The sequence below is a fragment of the Anomaloglossus baeobatrachus genome, chromosome 11 (genome assembly GCF_048569485.1).
Source record: "Anomaloglossus baeobatrachus isolate aAnoBae1 chromosome 11, aAnoBae1.hap1, whole genome shotgun sequence".
In the NCBI taxonomy this organism is placed as follows: Eukaryota; Metazoa; Chordata; class Amphibia; order Anura; family Aromobatidae; genus Anomaloglossus; species Anomaloglossus baeobatrachus.
The window spans coordinates 168,990,219-169,015,196 of NC_134363.1; the positions used below are offsets into that span (position 1 = coordinate 168,990,219).

General features: G+C 50.9%; 1 protein-coding gene across 1 annotated transcript in view; it reads left to right on the forward strand.

The window, feature by feature from the left end:
- VPS11 (VPS11 core subunit of CORVET and HOPS complexes) overlaps nt 1-14,477 on the forward strand; it is a 106,751-nt gene extending 92,274 nt beyond the window's left edge. The window contains exons 15-16 of the mRNA XM_075328732.1: nt 7,077-7,299; nt 14,065-14,477. Of these exons, the coding sequence (XP_075184847.1) occupies nt 7,077-7,299; nt 14,065-14,229 (388 nt within the window). The 3' untranslated portion in view covers nt 14,230-14,477. The remainder of the gene's footprint in view (nt 1-7,076; nt 7,300-14,064) is intronic.
- Nucleotides 14,478-24,978: the final 10,501 nt, after the last annotated feature.

Sequence of the window (24,978 nt, forward strand, 5' to 3'; positions counted from 1 at the left end):
CAGAATCTGCACACTGGCTCCCTGACAGGAAACTGGAGCAGAGGTCACACTGACTGGATGCATATGGGCTGTGATTTGGCTCCCTGACAGGAAACTGGAGCAAAGGTCACACTGACTGGATGCACATGGGCTGTGATTGCAGACACCTGCAGAGCATTCCACCTGTGGCGGGGGGAGGGGACAACTCCCTGGACTAAGTGCACCCGCAGCTGCGGTACACTTATAGAGGTTTTTCTGTCCACCATTGTTGTACAGGGCTGGAGGGGGGAAGGGGAGTCCCTTCCCACCATTTTTTTGTTTATTATATTTTCTCATGCCTTCTTGTCAGAGCTAAGCCCTGCCCCCTACGACACTCGATAAGCCACGCTCCCTCACGAAAGCGCGCGTAACCCTCCTCACACAGGATCTGCAGAGCATTGCTGCAGAGCATTGCTCCCTCTTGTTGTGATCAGAGCCTGTGGGCGTCACTCAGAGCTGGCTTCCTCCTTCCCACAGGAACTGTGACGCAGGAGGGGGAAAGGGTCATCAGGGTTCTCGATGAGTTCTAGCCTCACTTACATATTAACTCTGCAGAGCATTGCTCCCTCATTACAATCAGAGTTTGTGGCTCATCAGCCAGGGGCTGCAGTCACATGTTTTATGCCCTGCACAACTACAGCAACAAGAAGACTATTAATGTATCCTGCCACGCTGAGCTACTAGGGGATGATAGCACCTCTTCCTTCTGTGAGTCCGGTGCCTTTGTAGCCTATGGCTCCCAGTCCCCCAGAATGGGCACAGTTCCCAGAACCTGGTGCTGGCTATGCAACATCGTCCTACACCCCTCGGGGCCCCTGGACAGAACGCAGCCTGATGACACCTCCTATAGAGGGTTCTTCTGATAAGAATCCGCCCTCTGCTTCACCGGTTGCAGATCAGAAAAAGGGCATGACACCCATGGGTCTCCCTCTGGGGTTCACAGATGGGGTTCTCCCACATGTTCCGCGGTCTCTGAGGAGCCGGAGAAAGGGGAATGATGTTTGTACCGGAATGATTCCTTGGTTTCAACCTCCCTGAGCGATCAAGCTGCGATAGACTCCCTTATTGCAGCAATCTACCAAAACTCTGCATGTGGAAGATCTCTAATCCACTACTGCTGACCCTGCGGTCTCCTTTAAAAGGGTGAAGAAACTTAAAAAAAAAAAGAGAGCTTTTTGACGCCGCTTCGGTATCCGTAAACTCATGGAGTCCCGGTACCCCTTTGGCTTAGCTGTCTCTAAGGGCTGGGCCGATCCGGCCTCGGTGGACCCTCACCCGGCTTCTGCCTGCCTGAAGGACCCTCCTGTCTTTTACTTGATGGATCCTCCTTCAAGGACCTGACAGACAGACAAGTGGAGCAGCTCGATCGCTCTGCCTCGAGGCCGCGGGTCCCTCTCCCCTTCTGTGTGGGTCGCACAGGCACCGGGACTACCAGTTTTCCTCAGACCCTCACAGATGTAACTGTTCACATTGCTCCGGCGGTGGAGTACCTCATGCAGGCCTCCCTCGGCGCTGCTACCTGCGCAGTTATTGCCGCCTCAAATACCATAGCCATCCGTAAGGCCCTCTGGTTCCGATAATGGAGAGTGTACTCGGTCTCTAAGAAGCCTCTCACAGTACTCCTTTCCAGACCGATCGTTTGCCGATCGTCTGGACAGGCTTTTTTTTTTTTTTTTTTTGTCTGACGCCACGGGAGGAAAAGAGTACCTCTCTCTCCCCCAACTCTAGCCCAGGATGTTTTTTACTAGACACGCAGGGCCCGACCTTCTCAGCCCTCCCTGAGTCCACCTCGTCCTGGCAGTCTAGACAAAGACCGAGAAGTCTCGTCCTTCTCCATCTGGGCCGCCGCCTCAGACCACAAATGGGTGTGATACCTTGTGTCTTCCGGTTACCACATTGAATTCTGGACCCGATCCCCTGGTCAGTCTTTTCTCTCAAACCCCCTTCCCCCAAACACTCCAAAACACCACGAGGCCTTCTCCTCAGAAATCCACTCCCTCCAAACGGCGGGGGTGATGGTACCTGTTCCGGACGGCGAGAGGTTCAAGGCTATACCTATCGTGGTCGCCAAAGAAAGACGGGTCAGTTCGTCCCATCCTGGACCTCTAACACCTGAGCAAACGTGCACGTAAGGAGATTCAGAATGGACTTCCTAGGGTCCATTATTACCTTTATGGTCGAAGGAGAATTCCTTGCTTCCCTAGCTTTCAGGGACGCGTACCTGCACATACCCATCGCTCCAGCTCACCAAAGTTTCTCCGCTTCGCGGTTCAGGACTTCTTATTTTCATTTGTGGCCCTACCCTTGGCTCTGCCACAGCACCAAGGGTCTTAACTAAGGTCATGGCAGCCGCCATGAGTGCCCTTCATGCCAAGAGAGTGGCTGTTCTGCCTTGCTTGGATGACCTCCTCATCAAGGGCTCAACCAGCGTGCAGATCTCTGTGGGCACCCTATCCCGCTTAGGGCGGCTTCTGACTCCAGTCAAATCATCCCCGGTCGCGTCAAAATCCGTCACCTCCCTGAGCATGTCCCTGGACACTCTTCGGGGCTTGATATTTCTCCCTCAAGTCAAGGCGACCGCTCTACAACAAGCGGTACACTGCCCTCTACGTACTCCTGTCACTTCATACGATTCAGTTTAAGAGTGCGAGGTACGATAGCGGCGGCTATAGAGGCAGTGCTGCTCGCTTAGCCACACCACCGCCCACTGCAGCTTGCGCTTCTAGCTGCCTGGGACAAGAGCCCCTTTTCCTTGGACGAACTTTTCACCTGACACCTTCAGTCAGGTATGCGTTTTACTGGTGGCTTCAGTCTTCTTCCATATCGAGAAGGAGTTTTTCTCCCCCAAGTGGACTGGCTACTCCTGACCATGGACGCCAGTCTCTTAGTCTGGGGAGCAGCGTACTGGCTCCACACTGCTTCGGGACGTTGGACACCCCAGGAGTCTTCCCTTCCCAGAAATCATCCTGAAAATCAGCATGATCTTCTCGCGCTCAGGTCATTCCCCTTTTCTGCTAACAGGTTGTTTGATTCGGGTCCAATTGGACAATGCAACAGCTGTGGCCTATGTCAATCAGCAGAGAGGTACCAGCAGCAAGACAGCTTATCTCGAGGTCCTCAGGATCCTCACCTGGACCGAATCGACGGGGGTCTGTGTTTTCAACATTACACATACCGGGAGTAGAAAACTGGGTGGCGGACCTTCTAAGTCGCCAAGGCCTGGCTGCCGGAGAGTGGTTTCTCCACCCAGAAGTGTTCCCACACATCTGCACTCACTGGAGTACACCAGACGTGGAATTAATGGTGCTCTACAAATAAATAATAATAAATAATAATAATCTAATGGCCTCAAGGTTGAACGCAAAGGTACCCGCGTTCTTAGCCAGGTGACGTGACCCACAGTCCATTGGCGCGGATGCTCTAGTCTCCTGAAGTCGTTTCTGTCCAACTTACATGTTTTTCGCCTCTGCCCCTGCTGCCGCGAGTAATCAGGAAGATCAAGGCAGAAGGTGTCCCGGTGATACTAATAGCACCGGACTAGCCCAGGTGCGCCTGGTATGCTGAATTAGTACAATTGCTCATGGCGCCTCGTAAGCATCCCAGACTTGCTGACCCAAGGGCCCATTTCCCATCAGAACTCCAGAGCCCTGAAGCTGACGGCCTGGCCATTGAGACCTGGACTTTAAAAAGAGGGAGATTCTCTCCTGCGGTCATCTCCACCATGTACAGTGCCCGAAAGCGGGCCTTCATCCCGTATTTACCACCGTACGTGGAAAACTTTCCTTTTCCAGTGCAGGGAATCAAATGTCCAACCTATCCCTCTGGCGATCCCCAGAATTCTTTATTTTTTTTTTCTTTTGCAGTCAGGTTGCAAAAGGGGTTGGCCCTCAGCTCCCTTAAGGGGCAGGTTTCATCTCTCTCAATATTCTATCAATACCGCCTAGCTTGCAATCCGCAAGTCAAGACTTTTCTCAAGGGTGTTTCCCATCTAGTTTCCCTGTATAAACGGTCGCTGGACCCATGGGACCTCAATCTCATTTTGGACGGTATCCAGAGGTCCCCTTTTGAACCTCTTAAGGAATCTTCTCTTGCTCTTCTCTCCTGGAAGGGAACAGTGGCGATTACATCCATCAGACAAGTTTCGGAACTGGCATCACTCTCTTGCCGCGAACCCTTTCTGATCTTTCATCAGGACAAGGTGGTTCTACGCCCCCTTCCGTATTTTCTTCCGATGGTTATTTCCCCGTTTCATATGAACGAGGACATTGTTCTGACTTCCTTTTTGTCCACACCCAGTCCAGAGTGGAAAGGTTTCTACATTCGCTAGATCTTGTGAGGGCTCTCAGATATTACGTACCCAGGACAGCCCGTTTAGGAACACAGACTCCTTGTTCGTCATTCCTGAAAGGCCTAAGAAAGGACAGGCAGCTTCATAGGCAACGCTGGCTCGCTGGATTCGCTCTGCGATCCAGGAAGTCTACCGCTTGCAACTTAAGCCCATTCCTAGTGGGCTGCGGACTTATTCCACGCAAGCAGTTGGCGCCCCTTGGGCCATTTGGCATCAGGCTTCAGTGGAACAGGTTTGTAAGGCTGCGACCTGGTCTTGCCTACATACTGTTTCAAAGCATTACTGAATCCATACCCAGGCTTCGGCTGAGGCGAACCTAGGTAGGAAAATTCTGCAAACGATAGTGGAGTACCTATCTCAGTAGGCGCTCCTGGCTATCTGGGACTGGTTCCTAGTTTTTGGGTTGCCTTGTTTGTTTACCCACCCATGGACTGCTTTAGGACGTCCCATGGTCCTGTGTCCCACAATGAGGCGTCAGAGAAAAATGGATTTTTGTGTACTTACCGTAAAATTGTTTTATCTTAGCCATCATTGGGGGACACAGCACCCACCCTGTTGCCCTGTTGGGCCTTGGTTCTCTCAGTACCTTATTTGGTTATGACTCTTTTTTTTCTCATGTTCCTCTGTTGAGAAGTTTTTACTGTTTTTTTTTCTCCTACTGCTTGTGTACTAAAACTGAGCTTGCCTGGCCCGGCCAGGGGGTGTATACTGCAGAGGAGGAGCTATGCTTTTGCATCTACTTAGTGTCCTTCTATGGATAGGCAGCATAACACCCATGGTCCTGTGTCCCCCAATGATGGCTAAGAGAAAACTATTTTACGGTGAGTCGACAAAAATCCGTTTTTTTTCCCTGCATTTTGTATTCCTTCCAGCCATTGATTTAACTGGAAAAAAAACGCATGGCACAAAAAGCAAACCAAAAAAATTTGGAGTTTTTTGGTGCATGTTTCTGCCACAAGGTGCAAAACAAATCTACACCAAAAACTCAGAGTGCGCACATAGCCTTACATGTGGATCGCAGCGCCCAAAACGTCCGGTTTCTCCAGTCAGGTCATTTATCGTGATGTAGGCGGGGAAACCCTCTGATTTTTCTCTTCTCTTCCTTTCTCCCTGGCATGCTTCCAGTCGGACCTGGAGTCTGGTTTGTTCCTCCGCTCTCTGAGGCCAGGTTTCTGCCTTTATTTACAAAGGAACCTAGTTTCCCGTTCTCCATTTGAGATCTCCTTTGAGGTTCGCACTTTTAGTAAGTCTCTAGCAGCCTCTCGTGGATATCTGGGATCCCATCTGGTGTTAAACGCTCTACAGCACTCTCCTTTTGTATCCATTCTTTCTTGTTTCCCAGAAAGTTGTTCCCGGCGATCATCACCTCAATGGGCAAGTCTCAGAACTAGCACCCCTGACTTGCCGCCCTTCCTTCTTGACCTTCACCTGAACATGGTGATCCTGCTTTCGTCTTCCACTTCCTTACACTCTTCTTCCTTGTGGGAGATGTCTTCTTCTCGTCCTTCTGACCTGTCTCTTAAGATATGTTGCAGCTGGTCAGAGTGCGTCTTCGCTCCCGTATCTGTCTAGAACAAATTCCACAGACGCTCAGATTCCTTGTTCGTGATTCGGAGAGTCATCTTGATGGTCGTCTGAGCTGGATCCATTCTGGGTTCATATTTGGCAAGGGACGAGCATCTTCACTGTTGTTCCTGCGCTCTTCACCCGTGCCTCGGGCCTCCTGCACGATTCGTCGTCCGTCTGTTCTTTAGTAGCTCTCTACGCCATTTCTGAGCTATCTATACTTATCTTTTCCCAAGTTCTACAGCGTAAACTTATTACCTATTTCCTTGACAGTTTCCGATCTGGCCGGAAAGGTTTTACATATTACAGTGGCCAGTTTCTGACCTGAGTTTCTCGCCTCTGCTCTTCTGTTTTTTTTTTTAGTCCTCACTCTTCCCTACCCTCGGGGACTGCTTTAGGATGTCCCATGGCTTCCTGTGTCCCCCAATGAAGTGATGGAGAAAAGAGGATTTTGGGTAATCACCGTACAATCTTTCTCGAAGCCTTCATTGGGGGACACAGCACCCACCCTTTTTAGATGCCTCTGTTGGGCCAGTCTGTATTTTATGTTAGGTTGCTTCTCCTCCTGCTTTCACACTTACTGATTGGCTTGTCTTCGATTGGTGGGTGTATACTACTACCCATGAGGAGATAACCCTTTTCTAGCATAGTGTCAGCCTCCTTGCAGCAGCAGCATTCACCCACGGGGTCTCCTGTGTCTCCCAGTGAAGGCTCCAAGAAAGATTTTACGGTGAGTACCCAAAATCTTTTTGGACCCCTTCCTTTTCCACTTAACAAATCTACTTTATTCCTCCCAGTTCCAGCACAGAGTCTCCAATGCTCCCCCAATCTGTTTGGCTGTAGCCAATTGTTGAGGATTGCCTGCAGCGCAATCTGTAGTCACGGCCTGGGGCAGCAGTGGAAACTCAGCCATGAATTTGGAGAGAGGTAGTTTTTCTGCATACGAGTTTGGTAAGAAGTGGACAGCTCCCACGAGGCAGCATGGCTCTCGCCCAGTTGATGTGTAGTATTGCAGCTCCGTACCTGGTTCATGATCACTAACCAGTAGATGAGCTGGTAATGACTCCGTGGGGATGAGATCCTTTTCCAATGACTTTGGGGCGGCTGACCTGTGTATATTTATTTGTATGTTTTCCATCTTAAGCCCCAAGATCTTCCAGAAGACTAAGTGCAGCATCTGTAGCAGCGCGCTGGAGCTGCCGTCCGTCCACTTCTTGTGCGGCCACTCTTTCCACCAACACTGCTTCGAGAGCTACGCGGAGAGCGACTCAGACTGCCCGACCTGCCTGCCCGAGAACCGGCAAGTCCTCGATATGATCAGGGCTCAGGAAGAGAAGAAGGACCTGTATGACCAATTCCAGCACCAGGTCAGTTCCCCACCTTGTGTTATATCCTCTGCTGCAGAACAAGGACCTGCGGTTGCACTATTAATAGTGTGCACGACTTCCCCACCCCACCAAAATAAAAATGTTAGGGGACTCTGTCAAAGTGTTTTTGCTGTAATAATGTAGGGACAGAGACCCTGATTCCAGCAATGTGTCACTTACTGAGTTGCTTGCTGTCATTTTGGTAAAATCAATGTTTTTCTTCGGCGCTCCATTGGGAGACCCAGACGATTGGGTGTATAGTACTGCCTCCGGAGGCCACACAAAGCATTACACTAAAAAGTGTAAGGCCCCTCCCCTTCTGGCTATACACCCCCCGTGGGATCACTGGCTCACCAGTTTTCTGCTTTGTGCGAAGGAGGTCAGACATCCACGCATAGCTCCACTGTTTAGTCAGCAGCAGCTGCTGACTATGTCGGATGGAAGAAAAGAGGGCCCATACTAGGGCCCCCAGCATGCTCCCTTCTCACCCCACTTTTTTCGGGTGTTTGTTAAGGTTGAGGTACCCATTGCGGGTACGGAGGCTGGAGCCCACATGCTGTTTTCCTTCCCCATCCCCCCTCAGGGCTCTGGGCGAAGTGGGATCTTACAGGTCTCCAGGCACTGAGACCGGGCTCCATCCACAGACCCAGAGAACCTGCTGGATATGGAGCTGAGTATCGTCAGGGACAGGCCCTGCTACATGAAGGTACTCTGTGTCCCCGGGCAAGCGCGCACACACACACCAGCATTGCTGGGAGTGTTAGTGCGCCGGGGGCAAGAGCGCGGAGCGCTCGTGCTATTATTCACTACAGCTTTGCTGGGTGACTTTATGTATTGGGAACTGCCGCGCCGGCCGCTGCTGGGTGTTTTTTACATTGTGGCGCGGCTAGGACTTGTGGTGCGCCGGGGACTTCCGCGCTGGCCGTGCACATGGACGGCCGCGCTTATTACTCGAGTCCCCGGCTTTGCGGCCTAGTTTTCGTTTCGTTCCCGCCTCCAGCCCTGCCACTCAGGGGTGAGGCGGGACGCTGTACGGACAGTCAGCGCCGAGGGCTGGAGTCTGCTTTGCATTCTCCAGCCCCCTTCACTGGACACAGTGGGACGCCAGTTTTTCCCGCTCTTGTCTGGGGCACGCCCACGGCCCGCCCCTCGTCACACGAGCTGGAGAAGGACGCCGGCAACCATTCCTGCACGCAGTCCGAGCTGGGGAACGGAGACATGCTCTGGGCAACCAGTCACAGGGCTCTGGCGACCACACACCCGCGTTATAGGCGGGCGGTAAGCAGCACCTGAAGTGCTGACCCCACTAAATACCGAAGTGTCCATTTGTATTTTATGCTTGTATGCTATACACTGCACTGTACGGTCGCTATCTTTGGCTATATGCCCTCCTAGATGGCGAGATAACAGCAGCAAAAAAGCAAGGGTGCTAAGGCACAGTTTTTCTAGGCTGCTTGTATTGCATGCGCTGAAGTGTTCATTTGTACTTATGCTTGTATGCTATACATTGCACTGTACGGTCGCTACTCTTGGCTATATTCTCCTAGATGGCTGGACAACAGCAGCAAAAAAGCAAGGGTGCCAAGGCACAGGCTTTCTATGCTGCTTGTATTGCATGTGCTGAAGTGTTTATGCTTGTATGCTATACATTGCATAGATGGCTAGAATACAGCAGCAAAAAAGCAACACAGGCTTTCTATGCTGCTTTTCCTGCATGTGATACTGTTCCACCGGCAGGTTCCACTGACCCCCTTTGTGTGCAATGCTCCCCTGTAGCACTTGGTCAGCCGGGGTCTCTACTAGAGGTGGCCAAAGGAACCACCTGTGAACCCTGTCCAGGGACAGGGACGGAGTTGCAGTTTCGGCTGATAGATTGTCATGGGATAGAGACTTTGCAGTCCAGACAGGCCATGGGCAATCTTGATTAATGCTCCCTGGCCACCCTCATTTGGAACATAATCAGTGCTCCGGGGGGGTCCCAGGCATTCCAGGGTGAAGGCTCTGACACGGACGGCAGTCCCAGACAGCCTAAGCTAGCTCGCTGGGTGCGGCACTCGGCTTCATCACTGGTCAAGGTCCCAGCGGGAGGACTCTCTGTATGATGAGGCAGACGCAGCTGATCAGGGCTTTGGTCCTGACACCGCTCTCAATCCGGATACACCGGATGGTGACGCCATAGTGAATGATCTTATAGCGTCCATCAATGGAATGTTGGATATTGCTCCCTCAGCTCCCCCAGTGGAGGAGTCAGCTTTACAGCAGGAGAAATCCTTTTTCAGTATCTCGTGCGTATATTGAGTATTTTTCTGGCCACGCTGACTTCAGAGAAGCAGTTCAGAAACACCACGCTTACCAGATAAGCGTTTTCTCCAAACGTTTTAAGGATACACGTTATCCCTTCCCCCTGACGTGGTAAAGCGCTGGACCCAGGGTCCAAAGGTGGATCCCCCAATCTCCAGGCTTGCGGCTAGATCCATAGTTGCAGTGGAGATGGGACGTCACTTAAGGATGCCATTGACAGACAGATGGACCTCTGGTTGAAATCTGTCTGTGAAGCTATCAGCGTGTCGGTTTCTCCGGCATTCGCAGCCGTATGGGCACTCTAAGCTATTTCAGCTGGTCTTGCGCAGCTGGTCTTGAGCACATGTACATCTGTGCCGCAGGGGGTGTCCTTAACCTCGCAATGTCTGCATTGCGACTTACCCTAGTAATGCTGTCCTGGGGGGACAGTCGAGATTTCGGTCCTTCCCAGGCTCGGGCAGGTCCCAATTGTCCTCGTCCAAAAGGGCTCAAAAGGCTCAGAGGGGCTCAAATTCCGGCTGGGCTCAATCACGCCCAAGGAAGGCTGCAGGAGGAACCGCTACCAAGGCGGTCTCCTCATGACTTCAGCTCTCTCTCTCCGCATCCGCGGTTGGTGGCTCTCCCGCTTGGCGACATTTAGCTGCCGCAGGTCACAGACCGGTGGGTGAGAGACATTGTGTCTCACGTGTACAGGATAGAGCTCTGTTCTCGTCCTCCGGCTCGATTCTTCAGAACTTCCCCCCCCCCCCCCCACCGAGCCGATGCTCTTCTGCAGGCAGAAGGAGTGGTAATCCCTGTTCCTCTTCAGGAACAAGACACGGTTTTTTCCTCCAATCTGATTGGGGTGCCAAAAAAGGGTGGCTCTTTCCGTTCCGTTCTGGACCTAAAACTGCTCTCCAAGCACGTGAAGGCCAGGCGGTTCCGGATGTAACCCTCCGCTCCGTCATTGCCTCAATGTCTCAAGGAGATTTCCTAGCATCAATAGATATCAGGATGCTTATCTCCACGTGCCGATTGCTCCAGAGCACCAGCGTTTGCTACGTTTCGTTATTGAAGACGAGCATCTTCAGTGCGTAGCCCTGCCCTTCGGTCTGGCGACAGCCCTACGGGTTTTCACCAAGTTCAGGGCAGCAGTGGGAGCAGTCCTGCACTCTCAGGGTCACTCTGTGATCCTTACTGGGACGATCCACTTGTCAAGGCACCCTCTCAAGAGGCATGCCAACACAGCCTGAACGTGGCGCTGGAGACTCTCCAGAGTTTCGGGTGGATCATCAGCTTTTCAAGGTTACATCGGGCACCGACCCAATCGCTGACATATCTGGGCATGGAGTTTCACACTCCCTCAGCGATAGTGAAGCTTCCGCTGGACAAGCAGCGTTCACTACAGACGGGGGTGCAGTCTCTCCTTCAAGGCCAGTCACACCCCTTAAGACGCCTCATACAGAGGCAGTCACTTTCGCGCAGTTTCATCTGCGTCCACTTCAATGGGACATGCTTTGCCAATGGGTTGGGGAGTCGACGTCCCTAGACAGGAACGTTTCCCTTCTCAGACGGTCAAGGACTCTCTTCAGAGGAGTCCATCCTTCAGATCAATGTTCTGGAAATCTGGGCAGTGTATCTTGCCCTGCAAGCCTTCCAGCAGTGGCTGGAAGGAAAACAGATCCGAATTCAGTCGGACAATTCCACAGCGGTGGCAGACATCGCCCACCAAGGCGGAACACGCATCGCCAAGCCTACCAGGCAATCCGGCGGATTCTGACGTGGGTGGGGGACAGAGCATCCACCATATCCGCAGTTCACATCCCGGGCGTAGGAAATTGGGAAGCCGACTTCCTCAGTCGCCTGGGCATGGACGCAGGGGAATGTTCTCTGCACCCAGAATGGTGTCAGGAAATCTGTAGCCGCTGGGGGATGCCGGACGTCGACCTAATGGCGTCTCGGCACAACAACAAGGTCCCGATTTTCATGGCGCGGTCTCACGAGCAAAGAGCTCTGGCGGCAGGCGCCCTAGTTCAGGATTGGTCGCAGTTCCAGCTACCCTATGTGTTTCCACCTCTGGCACTGTTGCCCAGAGTGCTACGCAAGCTCAGCTCCGCTTGCCGCCGCGCCATCCTCGTCGTCCCAGACTGGCCGAGGAGGTCGTGGTTCCCGGATCTGTGGCATCTCACGGTCGGCCAACCGTGGGCACTCTCAGACCGGCCAGACTTACTGTCCCAAGGGCCGTTTTTTCCACTGAATTCTACGGCCCTGATCCTGACTGTATGGCCATCGAGTCCGAGATCCTAGCGTCTTCAGGATTATCTCAAGACGTCATTGCCACCATGAGACGGGCTAGGAAGCCCACGTCTGCCAAGATCTACCACTAGACGTGGAAGTTATTCTTATCTTGGTGCTCTGCTTCGGGAGTGTCTCCCTGGCCATTTGCATTGTCTCCTTTTTCCTCCCTTCCTGCATCTGGATTGGGAAAAGGTTTGTCGCTCGGCTCCCTTAAAGGACAAGTCGCAGCGCTGTCGGTATTCTTTCAGAAGCGCCTAGTACGACTTCCTCAGGTACGCACGTTCCTGCAGGGGGGTTATCACATTGTCCCTCCGTACAAGAGGCCGTTAGACCCATGGGATCTGCACAGGGTATTAATTGCTCTCCAGGAGCCGCCCTTCGAGCCTCTGAGGGATGTTTTCACTTTCTCGACTTTCACAGAAAGTGGCCTTTCTGGTAGCGGTCACGTCTCTTCGGAGAGTGTCCGAACTTGCAGCGCGGTCATCCAAAGCTCCCTTCCTGGTGTTCACCAAGATAAGGTAGTGCTGCGTCCGATCCCAGAGTTTATCCCCTTTTTATCACAATCAGGATATCTCCTTACCTTCCTTTTATCCATTTCATCGATATGTAATGGCTTTGCATTGTTGGATCTGGTGTAGAGCACCCAGAATCTACATTCCCGCACGGCGCCCCTGCGCCGCTCGGATGCACTCTTTGTCCTTGTCACTGGTCAGCGCAAGGGATCGCAGGCTGAAAAATCCACCCTGGCTCGATGGATCAAGGAACCAATTCTTGAAGCCTACCGTTCTGCGGGGCTTCCGGTTCCATCAGGGCTGAAGGCCCATTCTACCAGAGCCGTGGGTGCGTCCTGGGCATTACGACACCAGGCTACGGCTCAACAGGTGTGCCAGGCAGCTACCTGGTCGTGTCTGCACACTTTCACCAAACATTATCAGGTGCATACCTATGCTTCGGCGGACGCCAGCCTAGGTAGAAGAGTCCTGCAGGCGGCAGTTGCCTCCCCGTAGGGGAGGGCTGTCTTTGCAGCTCTAACAGGAGGTATTTCTTTACCCACCCAGGGACAGCTTTTGGACGTCCCAATCGTCTGGGTCTCCCAATGGAGCGCCGAAGAAGAAGGGAATTTTGTTACTTACCGTAAATTCCTTTTCTTCTAGCTCCTATTGGGAGACCCAGCACCCGCCCTGTTGTCCTTCGGGATTTTTGGTTGTTTTTCGGGTACACATGTTGTTCATGTTGAATGGTTTTCAGTTCTCCGATGTTACTTCGGAGTGAATTTGTTTAAACCAGTTATTGGCTTTCCTCCTTCTTGCTTTTGCACTAAAACTGGTGAGCCAGTGATCCCACTGGGGGTGTATAGCCAGAAGGGGAGGGGCCTTACACTTTTTAGTGTAATGCTTTGTGTGGCCTCCGGAGGCAGTACTATACACCCAATCGTCTGGGTCTCCCAATAGGAGCTAGAAGAAAAGGAATTTACGGTAAGTAACAAAATTCCCTTCTTTTCTGGTGTAGATCTAGCAGTTATACAGAGCTCCTGAATATGCTGGACTACCTGCAGCACACCAAATAGTCCTGTAATGATAATTTCCTGCCGATTAAACAGTGAATTTATCAAAACTACACTAAACTGCCCAGTAAGTGACACATTGATGGAATCAGGATCTCTGCCCCTACATTATGCAGCTCTCAGATTAGGTGGCAAAACCCATGTGACCGATTCTCTTTAAATCAACAATTTCATAACAAAAGACCAAATCCAGTAATTGGACATTCTGTAAAAAAAAAAAACAAAAAAAAATGTTTGTTCAACACACAAATTGTGCAAAAGTTTCAATGAAACCCCTTCAAAATAAATGATTTAATAGCCTACACTTTTATTCCTCCACCTTCTGGGCTGCAGTATGAGTTAACCGAGAAACAATAAGTGAGCCCGTTCTGGCGGGAGAGGTTTTTTGTAACTTTTAGCTGTCTTTTCATGACCTCCTCCTAATTGATGTATGACCAAATCAAAGTTTGGTGGAATTCAGATTGACTGAGGAGTAACAAACTCCCCATCAGAAAGAAAAAGTTGATAGGATCTCAGTTAATTCATTCTGCAGCCGTCAGTAAAAGCCGAATCGTGCAGAATTGTAAAAAAAAAAAAGAAAACTTAATTTATGACAAGTGGCTTTTTTCTTTTTCTCTTTGAAGCTGAAGTGCGCCAATGACGGCTTCAACGTGGTGGCAGAATACTTTGGCCGTGGTGTATTCAATAAACTAACATTGATCACGGACGCCCCTGGGGGGAGGACGGCCGCAGTGAAGGATGCCGGACTGCAGCGAGACCTTCTCATCAACACCAGAAGAAATGTGTGACACCCCCCCCTCCAAGGCGCACACTGCACGTAACGCAGCACACCTACCGGGGACGGTCACTGCACCCCGGCCTACTGGACTGTGAGCTGAAGGCAAGGGGGATTCTGATCAAGTACAGTGATATGAAAAGTCTGGAGCCGTCATTGTAATCTATCAGAATCAGCGCTTGTGGCTTGGACCGTGCCCGCTCTGTAAATACGGTTATTTGCACAAATATTTATCATGTGATTAAAGACACGAAAAATCAATGTCATAATGGACAACTACAACGTCATCAGTTCCTATATCTACTTCACTTGGGATTCTGTATAGGCTTAAATCTGTAAAAGAAAAAAATAAAAAAAAATAATAAAATATTTCTTTATCGTTCCTATGGGAGACCCAGACCATGGGTGTATAGCTTCTGCCTCCGGAGGACACACAAAGTACTACACTCAAAACGTGTAGCTCCTCCCTCCTAGCATATACACCCCCTGCTAGCCAGTCCTAGCCAGTTCAATGCTTTGTGTTTCAGGAGGTCACACACACATGCATTCTCTGATTTTTGATTTTTCCTTTTGGATCAAAGATTTGGAAGAAAAGCGGGTCCAGCTGGACTCCCGGCATGTCCCTTCTCACCCCACTGTGTCGGCGGTGCTGTTAAGGTTGATTTTCCAAGGCTGGAGCCTTCTCATGCCGCGCTCCTTCACCATCCCCTGGGGCTCTGGCTTGAAGTGGGAGCCAACACGGTTCTCACTGCTTTGCAGGAGACCGGTCTCCATCCGCAGCCCTTTTTCAGGATCCTGCTGGACGGAGCGATCACCCCCCAGGGACCTGGCAACCTGCGTCTCACAAGCTAAGTATATGAGACGTTATTACCACAGAAAGTGGTCTTTCCAGAGGTCCTTTATACTTTATTTATTGGGGAGAGTGTGTTTTATGTTTGTGTTAACATTTCCGGCCGGTTCTCCAGTTTTCACTGGAGAACCGCGCCGATGGTGCCTGCACGCCGGCCGCATGTTTAAATCTAGGCCCCGGCTTCGCCTGAGGCCTAGTTTCGGTTTCCACTGCCTCTGCATGTCAGTCATGCAGAGGAACAGTGTGGCTCCGCCCAGCGGCTGTGCAGCACAGGGAAGGGACACTCCTCACTGAGGAAGGATTCCCTCCCCTGGCTACCTCATTTGCCGCTCTCAGAGTAGGCCCCGCCCCCTCTCCTCGCTCCGGTCGCCATTTTCTCAGCGTTCTCTGTGCCTGCATAGGCACAGAGATTCCACATTGTGACAAGTGGGGACCTGGGCTGAGGGACTGGAGGGCACAGAAATGTATGTTTAAACGATCTGGCAGCCACAACCTCCGGTTTGTGCAGCTGCTTATTTTATCTGTTTATATATGCTGGGGGCCATTCTAGGACAGAGCCCCCACCTCTGCAGCATGTCTCACATCAGAGCAAGGCTGCAAGGCTGTTTTTATTATGCACTGCATGTAGTCTCGTACGGCTGTACCGAGCTCATAAACACAGTGGCCCCTCAGCCTGGAGGCTCATCAGTGGTCCCTCCAGCTGCTCCGGCTTCGGTGGCTGACCCCCGGTTTGGCTAGAATCCGCTCTTTCCAGGGGTCGGCTGTCCCGGAATCTGCTGAGCATGCATTAGCCCCCTTCTCAGGGCGTTTTCTGCTACAGCTCGCTCAGCAAAGCTCACAGAGGACTCTCCTTCTGGTCTCAGACCCCGTCCTCCTGACATGGAGACGCAGGGTCCCCTGTCCTTCCCCGTCCCGCAGCTCTGATTCTCGAGCTGACTCACTGGACGAGGAGGATGTCTCTACCAGGGGCTCGGACGCTACTTTATGTACCATTGATCTGTCCGTAGGTGACGCAGATGCTAATGATTGGATTGCGTCCATTATACTTGTACTGGACCTCCATCCGCCTGTATCAGGGGAGTATTCCCCGCTGGCAGAAAGGCATCAGTATACCTTAAACAGGACAAGGAGTGTGTTCCTTAACCACTCCAGTTTTCAGCCCACTGTGTCCAAGCCCACAGCCTGTCCTGTCAGACCCGAAAGCGGGGTTCTGATGACTGTTTCCCCCTCCCATCAGAGGTGGTCAAGGAGTGAGCTCATTCGCCAAGGGTGGTCCCTCCGGTGTCTAGACTTTCAGCCCGGATAGTTGTATCAGTGGCTGACGGCACCTCTATAAGGATCCCACGGTACATTAATTTTGTACTGGACCTCAATCCGCCGGAGTTACCTTGCCTAGGAGAACACAAAGTGTGTTCCTTAACCACTCCAGTTTTCAGGCCACTGTGACCAAGCCCAGGGTCCGCTCTGACAGTCGCTTCCCATGAAGCGTGGTTCTGAGGACTGTTTTTCCCTTTCCACCAGTGGTGGTCAAGGAGTGGGCTCATTCACCAAAGGTGGCTCAGCCCGGACCGTTATGTCAGTGGCTGATGGCTCCTCACTTAAGGTTCTGCGGTCCGCCAGGTTGTCCTTCTGGCCAAATCTGTATGGGGGCGGCAGGAGCTTCGTTCTCCTCAGCTTTACAGCAGTGCGGGTTTTTTTGTAGCCTTCTCTGCTTCTCTAGAGGAGATGCATTCCCTCACAGGGACTCTATGCCCGAAATGGTTGCCTGAACTTCCAGACTTCAGTCTTTTCATACTATGCCATGTCTGCCATGCTGGACACCGCACTGCGGTGGCCTCGGCTACTTTCCTCGCTATCCGCAGGCTCCTGTGGCTTCGGAAATGGAAGGCAGATGCTTCTATAGAAGTTCCTTGCTGGGCTCCCTTTTGTTGGGACCAGTCTCTTCGGAACCAACTGGATGAAATTAAGGAAGCTCTTGGCGGGAAGAGTTCTTCCATGCCACAAACCTAAACCAGGAAACCTGTCCAGGGCAGGAATCAGTTGAGGTTTCGTTTTTTTCGTTCCTCCATCTGATCGTTCTCTAAGCCCTCGGCCTCGTCCACTAGCTCGGCCAAGGTTCATAAACCCAAATGGCGCTCGAAGCTGCGTCTTCAGAAAACCGCAGGAGATGCTGCCACTGAGTCAGCTTCCTCCGAGCTATCTAGCCACGCCAACAACGTCCTTGGTCGGTGGCAGGCTCTCCCACTTGGCGACGTATGGTTTTAACACGTCTCCGTTCAGTGGGTGCGGGATTATATCTCCCATGGCTACAGGATAGAATTCTATCCACCCGCCAAACAATTTTTTCTGTCAACTCCCCCCGGCTCCAAGGCCGCCGCCTTCTCACAGGCCGTGGCATTCTTGCAGGCCAATGGAGTAATTGTACCGGTTCCCGACTGGGAACGGTTCTGAGATTTCTGCTTAAATCTATTCCTAGTCCCCGAAGAGGGTGGTGCCTTCCGACCTGGATCTTAAGCTTTTCAAGCATGTTCAGGTGTGGCGTTTTCACATGGAGTCTCGGTCTTGTTCCGTGTGTTTTTCACCGGATCAATCAATAACCCAAGGAGATTCCCTAGCATCCATCGGCATCTGAGATGCCTATCTGCAGGTGCCAATCGCAGCTTCACACCAGCGTTGGCTACGTTTTGCAATCGGAGTGGTCCAATTCGTGGCTCTTCCCTTGGGGTTAGCCACGGCCCCTCGAGTATTCTCAAGGTTGGGGCAGCTGTGATTAGGGTCCTGCACCTCTAGGGATTGGCAGCGATCTTTTGCCCTGGACGGTCTTCTTGTCGGGGCTTCATCCAGTGCAGACTCTTAGCAGAGCGCTTCGCTCACTCTCGCCACTCTAACCAATTCGGGTGGCTTGTCATTCTGTCCAAGTCCACTCTGACTTCGAACCAGAAGTTCCCGTTCCCAGGGACGCAATTCGAGACTCTGTCGGCACTTGTGAAGCTGCCCTTAGTCAAACAGTAGTCCCTCCGCTGATGGTCGACGTCGTTCTATCAGGCACCGAATACAGGTACTGGTCAGATGGTGGCGTCAATGGAAGAGATTCCCTTGCCCAGTTTCTCCTGCGTCCTCTGTGGCTGGATATTTTCCGCTGTACAAGCGAACTTCCTCCTTCCACGGGGTGGTGGCTTCGCCACAGACCAGGGGCTCGTTTCAGTGGTGGCTTCGGCCACTCTGTCTCAGGGACGCTCCTTCCTGGCCCCGTCCCGGGTGATCCTCACCAGGATGCTAGTCTATCCGCCTTGGGAGCAGTATATCTCCACCGTGGAGCGCAGGGCGCTTGGACTCTGTCCGAATCCGCCCTCTGGATCAATGTGCTGGAAATCAGAGCTGTATTTCTAGCTCTCTAAGCCTTTCACCATCTGTTGGCGGCTAGGCACATTCGAGTCCAGTTGGACAACGTGACAGCGTTTACCTACATCAACTTCCAGGGCGGGACACTCAGCCGCCTGGCAATGTTGGCGGCTCAACGCATTCTTCAGTGGACGAGGGACTCCTAGTCCACCGTATCCGCAGCCCACATCCTAGACGTGAAAACTGCGAGGCAGACTATTTCAGCTGTCCAACCGTGGTCCTCCTCAGGTTTTGCGGCAGACGCACTGGTTCATGTTTGGTCCCAGCTTCGTCTCTCTTACGTGTTTCACCCTCTAGCTCTTGTCCAGAGTCCTGCGCAAGATCAGTAAAGAGGGCCGTCGGGTCATTCTCATACTCCAGACTGACCCAGGCAAGCTTGGTACCCTGACCTGCTCCATCTGTCCGTAGTGTTGCCATGGCATCTTCCGGACCGTCCAGACCTTCTCTCAAAAGGTCCGTTTTTTCCGCCAGAATTCTGGACTCTCAGATTGACGGCGTGGCTCTTGAGTCCTGGATCTTGACGACTTCTGGTATCCCTCCTGAAGTCATCTCCACTATGACTCGAGGTCCAAAGTGTCCTTTGGCCTTTTGGCCTTGCCGACCCTCCTGTCCCTTCCACAGTCCGGTCTACAGCTAGGACTATCCCTCATTAAGGGACAGGTCTCGGCTCTGTCAGTGTGTGCCAGCGGCGTATCGTCCGGCTGGCTCCGGTGCGCTCCTTCAAGGGCGCATCTCACATCATTCCGCCTTACCGGCGGCCTATGGAGCCCTGGGACCTTAATCCGGTCCTCACGGTTTCCGGAAACCCCCCCCTTTGAGCCTCTTAGGGAGGTTTCTTTGTTTCATCTTTCACAGAAAGTAGTCTTTCTAGTGGCCATAATTTCCCGCCAGAGAGTCTCTGTTTTGGCTGCACTCTCTTCGGAGTCACCCCCTTTTTTTTTGTTTTTTTTCATCAAGACAAGGTGGTCTCCGTCCGGCTCCGGACTTTCTCCCTAAGGTGGTTGCTGCTTCCACCTTAACCGGGGCATTTTTCCTGCCTTCCTTTTGTCCGGCTCCTGTTCATCGCTTTGAAAAAGCGTTGCATATCCTGGATCTGGTGCGGGCGCTCCGGATCTATGTGTCTCGCACCGCCGTTATTAGGCGGTGCACCTCTCTGGTGCTGACCACTAGTCAGCGTGGCGGTCTCTCGGCATCTAAGCCGACCCTGGTTCGTTGGCTTAGGTCGGCCATTTCCGATGCCTACCAGTGTACTCAAGTGCCTTCCCCGCCGGGGATCAGGGCACACTTGATCAGAGCTGTCGGTGCCTTTTGGGCTTTCAGGCACCAGGCTACGGGTCAGCAGGTCTGTCAGACTGCCACTCGGATTAGTCTGCATACTTTTTCGAAGCACTACCCAAGGCATGCTCATGCTTTGCCAGACGCGGGCTTGGGCAGACGCATCTTTCAGGCGTCTGTCGCCCATTTGTGAAGTTAGGTTTCGCCTGCTTCTCAGTTTGTCTGTTTATTCCCACCCATGGACTGCTTTAGAACGTCCCATGGTCTGGGTCTCCCATAGGAACGATAAAGAAAAAGAGAATTTTGTTACTTACCGTAAATTCTTTTTCTTATAGTTCCGTCATGGGAGACCCAGCACCCTCCCTATTGCCTGTTGGCAGGTTTCTTGTTCCGTGTGTCTTCACCGGCTGTTGTTGTTGTAGACAGAGGTTCCGGTTGTTCCGGGTTTTACTCTGTCTCTACTTGTGGGTGGATGTCCTCCTTCAGCTTTTGCACTAAACTGGCTAGGACTGGCTAGCAGGGGGTGTATATGCTAGGAGGGAGGAGCTACACGTTTTGAGTGTAGTACTTTGTGTGTCCTCAGAAGGCAGAAGCTATACACCCATGGTCTGGGTCTCCCATGACTGAACTATAAGAAAAAGAATTTACGGTAAGTAACAACATTCTCTCTTTTTATATATATATATATATATATATATAATATATAATATATATATATATATATATATATATATATTTCTTTATCGTTCCTATGGGAGACCCAGACCATTAGCTTCTACCTCTGGAGGACACACAAAGTACTACACTTAAAAGTGTAGCTCCTCCCTCTGAGCTTATACACCCCCTGGTGAGCAGACCCAGCCAGTTTATCGCTTTGTGTTCAGGAGGCATACATCCACACATGCATTCTCATATGATTTTTTCCTTTTGGAACGAGATTGAAGAGTGGGGTCCACGTCTGGACCCCCGGCATGTCCCTTCTCACCCCACTGTGTCGGCGGTGTTGTAAGGTTGATTCTTAGGCTGGAGCCTTACATGCCGTGCTGCTTCACCATCCCTCCTGGGCTCTGGCTTGAAGTGGGAGCCAGCACGGTCTCCATGCTTGGCAGGAGACCAGTCTCCATCCGCAGCCCTTCAGGACCCTGCTGGAACGGAACGCTCATCCCCAGGGACCTGGCCCTGCGTCTCAGAAGCTAAGTACCTGAGACGTTTATATTTCGGGGTCCCTGTACTTTATTGTTGGGGGAGAGTGTGCTTATTATGTTTACTGTAAGAGAGAAAAAGAGTAGGCAAAGAGCACTCAACTCATCAAATAGAATCAAAAGTATATGTAGAAAAATTTATTGAAAACATGAAAGTGCAGAACACCATTAAAACCACTTAAAAACATACAAAGACACCTGTCCCATGGACCCAATAATGAGGCAATTATTGCCTACAACAATCACATACATGCATGAAAACACAGAATGTAAAAGGCAAATATAGATAGTAAGGCCTGAGAGAACCTAAATGGTCTTCCTGAAAGGGGCAGTTTGCCCTAGGAAAAACAAGACTATAATAAGTCACCACACAGATAGGTCCAGAGGGAATAAACTTACAAAGTAGAGGCAAGAATTAAGCCATATTAAGGTGCCAGAAAAATGACCACCAACCCTACGCGTGTCGCCCTACCAACAGGGCTTCATCAGGGGAAGGTAATGGACGGAGACAGAAATGCACACATATAAATACAAAAGCAATTTAAGAAAATCAAATACCGGTGTTTTGTGCTCGAAGTAAGCTGTGCGTACAGCTGACACGCCGGGCGGAAGTGGCCGCAGAACCGGAAGTGCATCAGCGCGTAAGGGGAAATTTCTTCCCCCATCGCGCCGAAAATACACGAATGCGCATGCGCGATGAAAACACCATGCAAACAAATGAAGCAGCAGTGCGCAAGCGCCCATACAGCAGACAGCTCCAAGATCAAATATGCGCTAGCGCTTAGATCGTAGGTGCACCATAGACCAAGTACGCAATTAGCATAGAACAATAAGGAAGAGCGATGTTATAAACAAGAGGAGCAACATTAAAGACAGAATATGACTGTCAAAAGTAGCACAGTACTTATCAATGAGGGAAGAAAAACGCATATACATAAGTAAATAAGATTCATAGACAAAATTCAAAAGCAGGAGAATCTACAAATTACAGTTATGAGCTGGTCCATGGGACAGGTATAGGCATACATGTAACAACACCCAAGTACATACAAATGGGATTATCACAGAGGTGACGAAATAAGGGCAAAAAAGAAAACCCAGCAATACAATTATACATCCATATAGCATTCCAGGGAGAACATAAGAAGAAAACCCCCCCGGCCTGACACATAGTACGTATATGCATGAATAATAATGCTGAAGATAACATAATTGTACAATTTAACATCATGAATCACAGAGCATAGGTGGAAAGTTTGGAGCAAGGATCCAAGCTGGCAAATATGGTCCAAAGATGAGACACTCTGTGTTGATGGTCATCCATTCAAATGTCCATGGAAAAATAGTGCCACAGAAGAACAACAGTATATCTGGACCCTGAAAAAGCAAAAAAAGGGAGAGTACAAATAGTAAGCTGGCCTAGGGAACCAGAGACAACCTTCAGCCCAGGAAGCGTTCCAAACCCACCACCCGTAATGTGGCTTCCCATTTCTTATCTCATCATGGGGGGAGCCCAAGGGGATTACGGGTGGTGGGTTTGGAACGCCTTAAACTAAACATCAGGGGTGGTGACTCCACTAAACGGCTCCTACAATTGGAGTCACGTTGGATTTGGGGCCTTAACACGGTTTCTCCGGCGGGCTTGAATGAAGAGTTGCTCTTCACCGGCTTCCTGGGCTGAAGGTTGTCTCTGGTTCCCTAGGCCAGCTTACTATTTGTACTCTCCCTTTTTTTGCTTTTTCAGGGTCCAGATATACGGACATAGTTATTTTGGTGGCATGATATAGTTTTTTCTGGATTACAGAGAATTCCTCATTGGCTGTTGTTCTTCTGTGGCACTATTTTTCCATGGACATTTGAATGGATGACCATCAACACAGAGTGTCTCATCTTTGGACCATATTTGCCAGCTTGGATCCTTGCTCCAAACTTTCCACCTATGCTCTGTGATTCATGATGTTAAATTGTACAATTATGTTATCTTCAGCATTATTATTCATGCATATACGTACTATGTGTCAGGCCGGGGGGGTTTTCTTCTTATGTTCTCCCTGGAATGCTATATGGATGTATAATTGTATTGCTGGGTTTTCTTTTTTGCCCTTATTTCGTCACCTCTGTGATAATCCCATTTGTATGTACTTGGGTGTTGTTACATGTATGCCTATACCTGTCCCATGGACCAGCTCATAACTGTAATTTGTAGATTCTCCTGCTTTTGAATTTTGTCTATGAATCTTATTTACTTATGTATATGCGTTTTTCTTCCCTCATTGATAAGTACTGTGCTACTTTTGACAGTCATATTCTGTCTTTAATGTTGCTCCTCTTGTTTATAACATCGCTCTTCCTTATTGTTCTATGCTAATTGCGTACTTGGTCTATGGTGCACCTACGATCTAAGCGCTAGCGCATATTTGATCTTGGAGCTGTCTGCTGTATGGGCGCTTGCGCACTGCTGCTTCATTTGTTTGCATGGTGTTTTCATCGCGCATGCGTGTATTTTCGGCGCGATGGGGGAAGAAATTTCCCCTTACGCGCTGATGCACTTCCGGTTCTGCGGCCACTTCCGCCCGGCGTGTCAGCTGTACGCACAGCTTACTTCGAGCACAAAACACCGGTATTTGATTTTCTTAAATTGCTTTTGTATTTATATGTGTGCATTTCTGTCTCCGTCCATTACCTTCCCCTGATGAAGCCCTGTTGGTAGGGCGACACGCGTAGGGTTGGTGGTCATTTTTCTGGCACCTTAATATGGCTTAATTCTTGCCTCTACTTTGTAAGTTTATTCCCTCTGGACCTATCTGTGTGGTGACTTATTATAGTCTTGTTTTTCCTAGGGCAAACTGCCCCTTTCAGGAAGACCATTTAGGTTCTCTCAGGCCTTACTATCTATATTTGCCTTTTACATTCTGTGTTTTCATGCATGTATGTGATTGTTGTAGGCAATAATTGCCTCATTATTGGGTCCATGGGACAGGTGTCTTTGTATGTTTTTAAGTGGTTTTAATGGTGTTCTGCACTTTCATGTTTTCAATAAATTTTTCTACATATACTTTTGATTCTATTTGATGAGTTGAGTGCTCTTTGCCTACTCTTTTTCTCTCTTACATTGCTCTTTGTAGGCTTTGCACCCTCTTTTGTTGTGCTATTTTGCTATTATAAACAGCAGTGCAGCCTTGCTCTTACATTTATTGCCTTATTATGTTTACTGACATTTCCGGCGGGTTCTCTAGCTGTCGCCTGAGAACCGCGCCGATGGTGCCTGCGCGTTGGCCGCGCTGCTCAAATTTAGGCTCCAGCTTCACCGGAGGCCTAGTTTCTGTTTCTCTGCCCTCGCATGTCACTCATGCAGAGGGACAGGCTCGACTCCTCCCGGCGGCCGTTCTGTACAGGGGAGGGACACTCCCCACTACAGTGTGTGTCCCCTCCCCTGTAGGTCTCAATGGCCCTCCAGATCCCGCTCCTCAAGCAAGTCCCGCCCCCTCTCTTCGCTCCGGCGGCCATTTTTTCAGCGTTCTCTCTGCGATCAGTCATTGCAGCGCTGGTTTGCAGCATCCCTGCTGATGTGCTGTGCTTGGGGGTCCGGGCTTCGGGATCTGGAGGGCACACAACACCGCTCCAGCGGTCTGGTAAGCCACAACCTGTCTCCGGTTGTGGACCTCTGTATATACTCTCTGGGGGTCATTCTCTGACAGAGCCCCCACTCCAGCAGCATGTCTCACACGAGGAGCAAGGCTCCAAAGCTGTATTCAGTATGCACTGCATGTAAGCTCCTGCTGCCTGAACCGAGCATATTCCCACATTGTGATGCCTGCTCTAACCTGGCGGTGCCTCAGCCTGGAGTCTCACCCCCAGTGGTCTCTCAGGCTGCTCCTGCTCCTGTGGCTGAACCCCCGGCTTGGGTAGAATCCTTTTCTAGGTCTATCTCCCAGTCTTTTGCTGACTCCATGGGACTTCTGTCCAGGACTTTGCTGAACATGCATCAGCCCCCTTCACAGGGTGCCTCTGCTGCTAGGGGTCTCTCAGGACC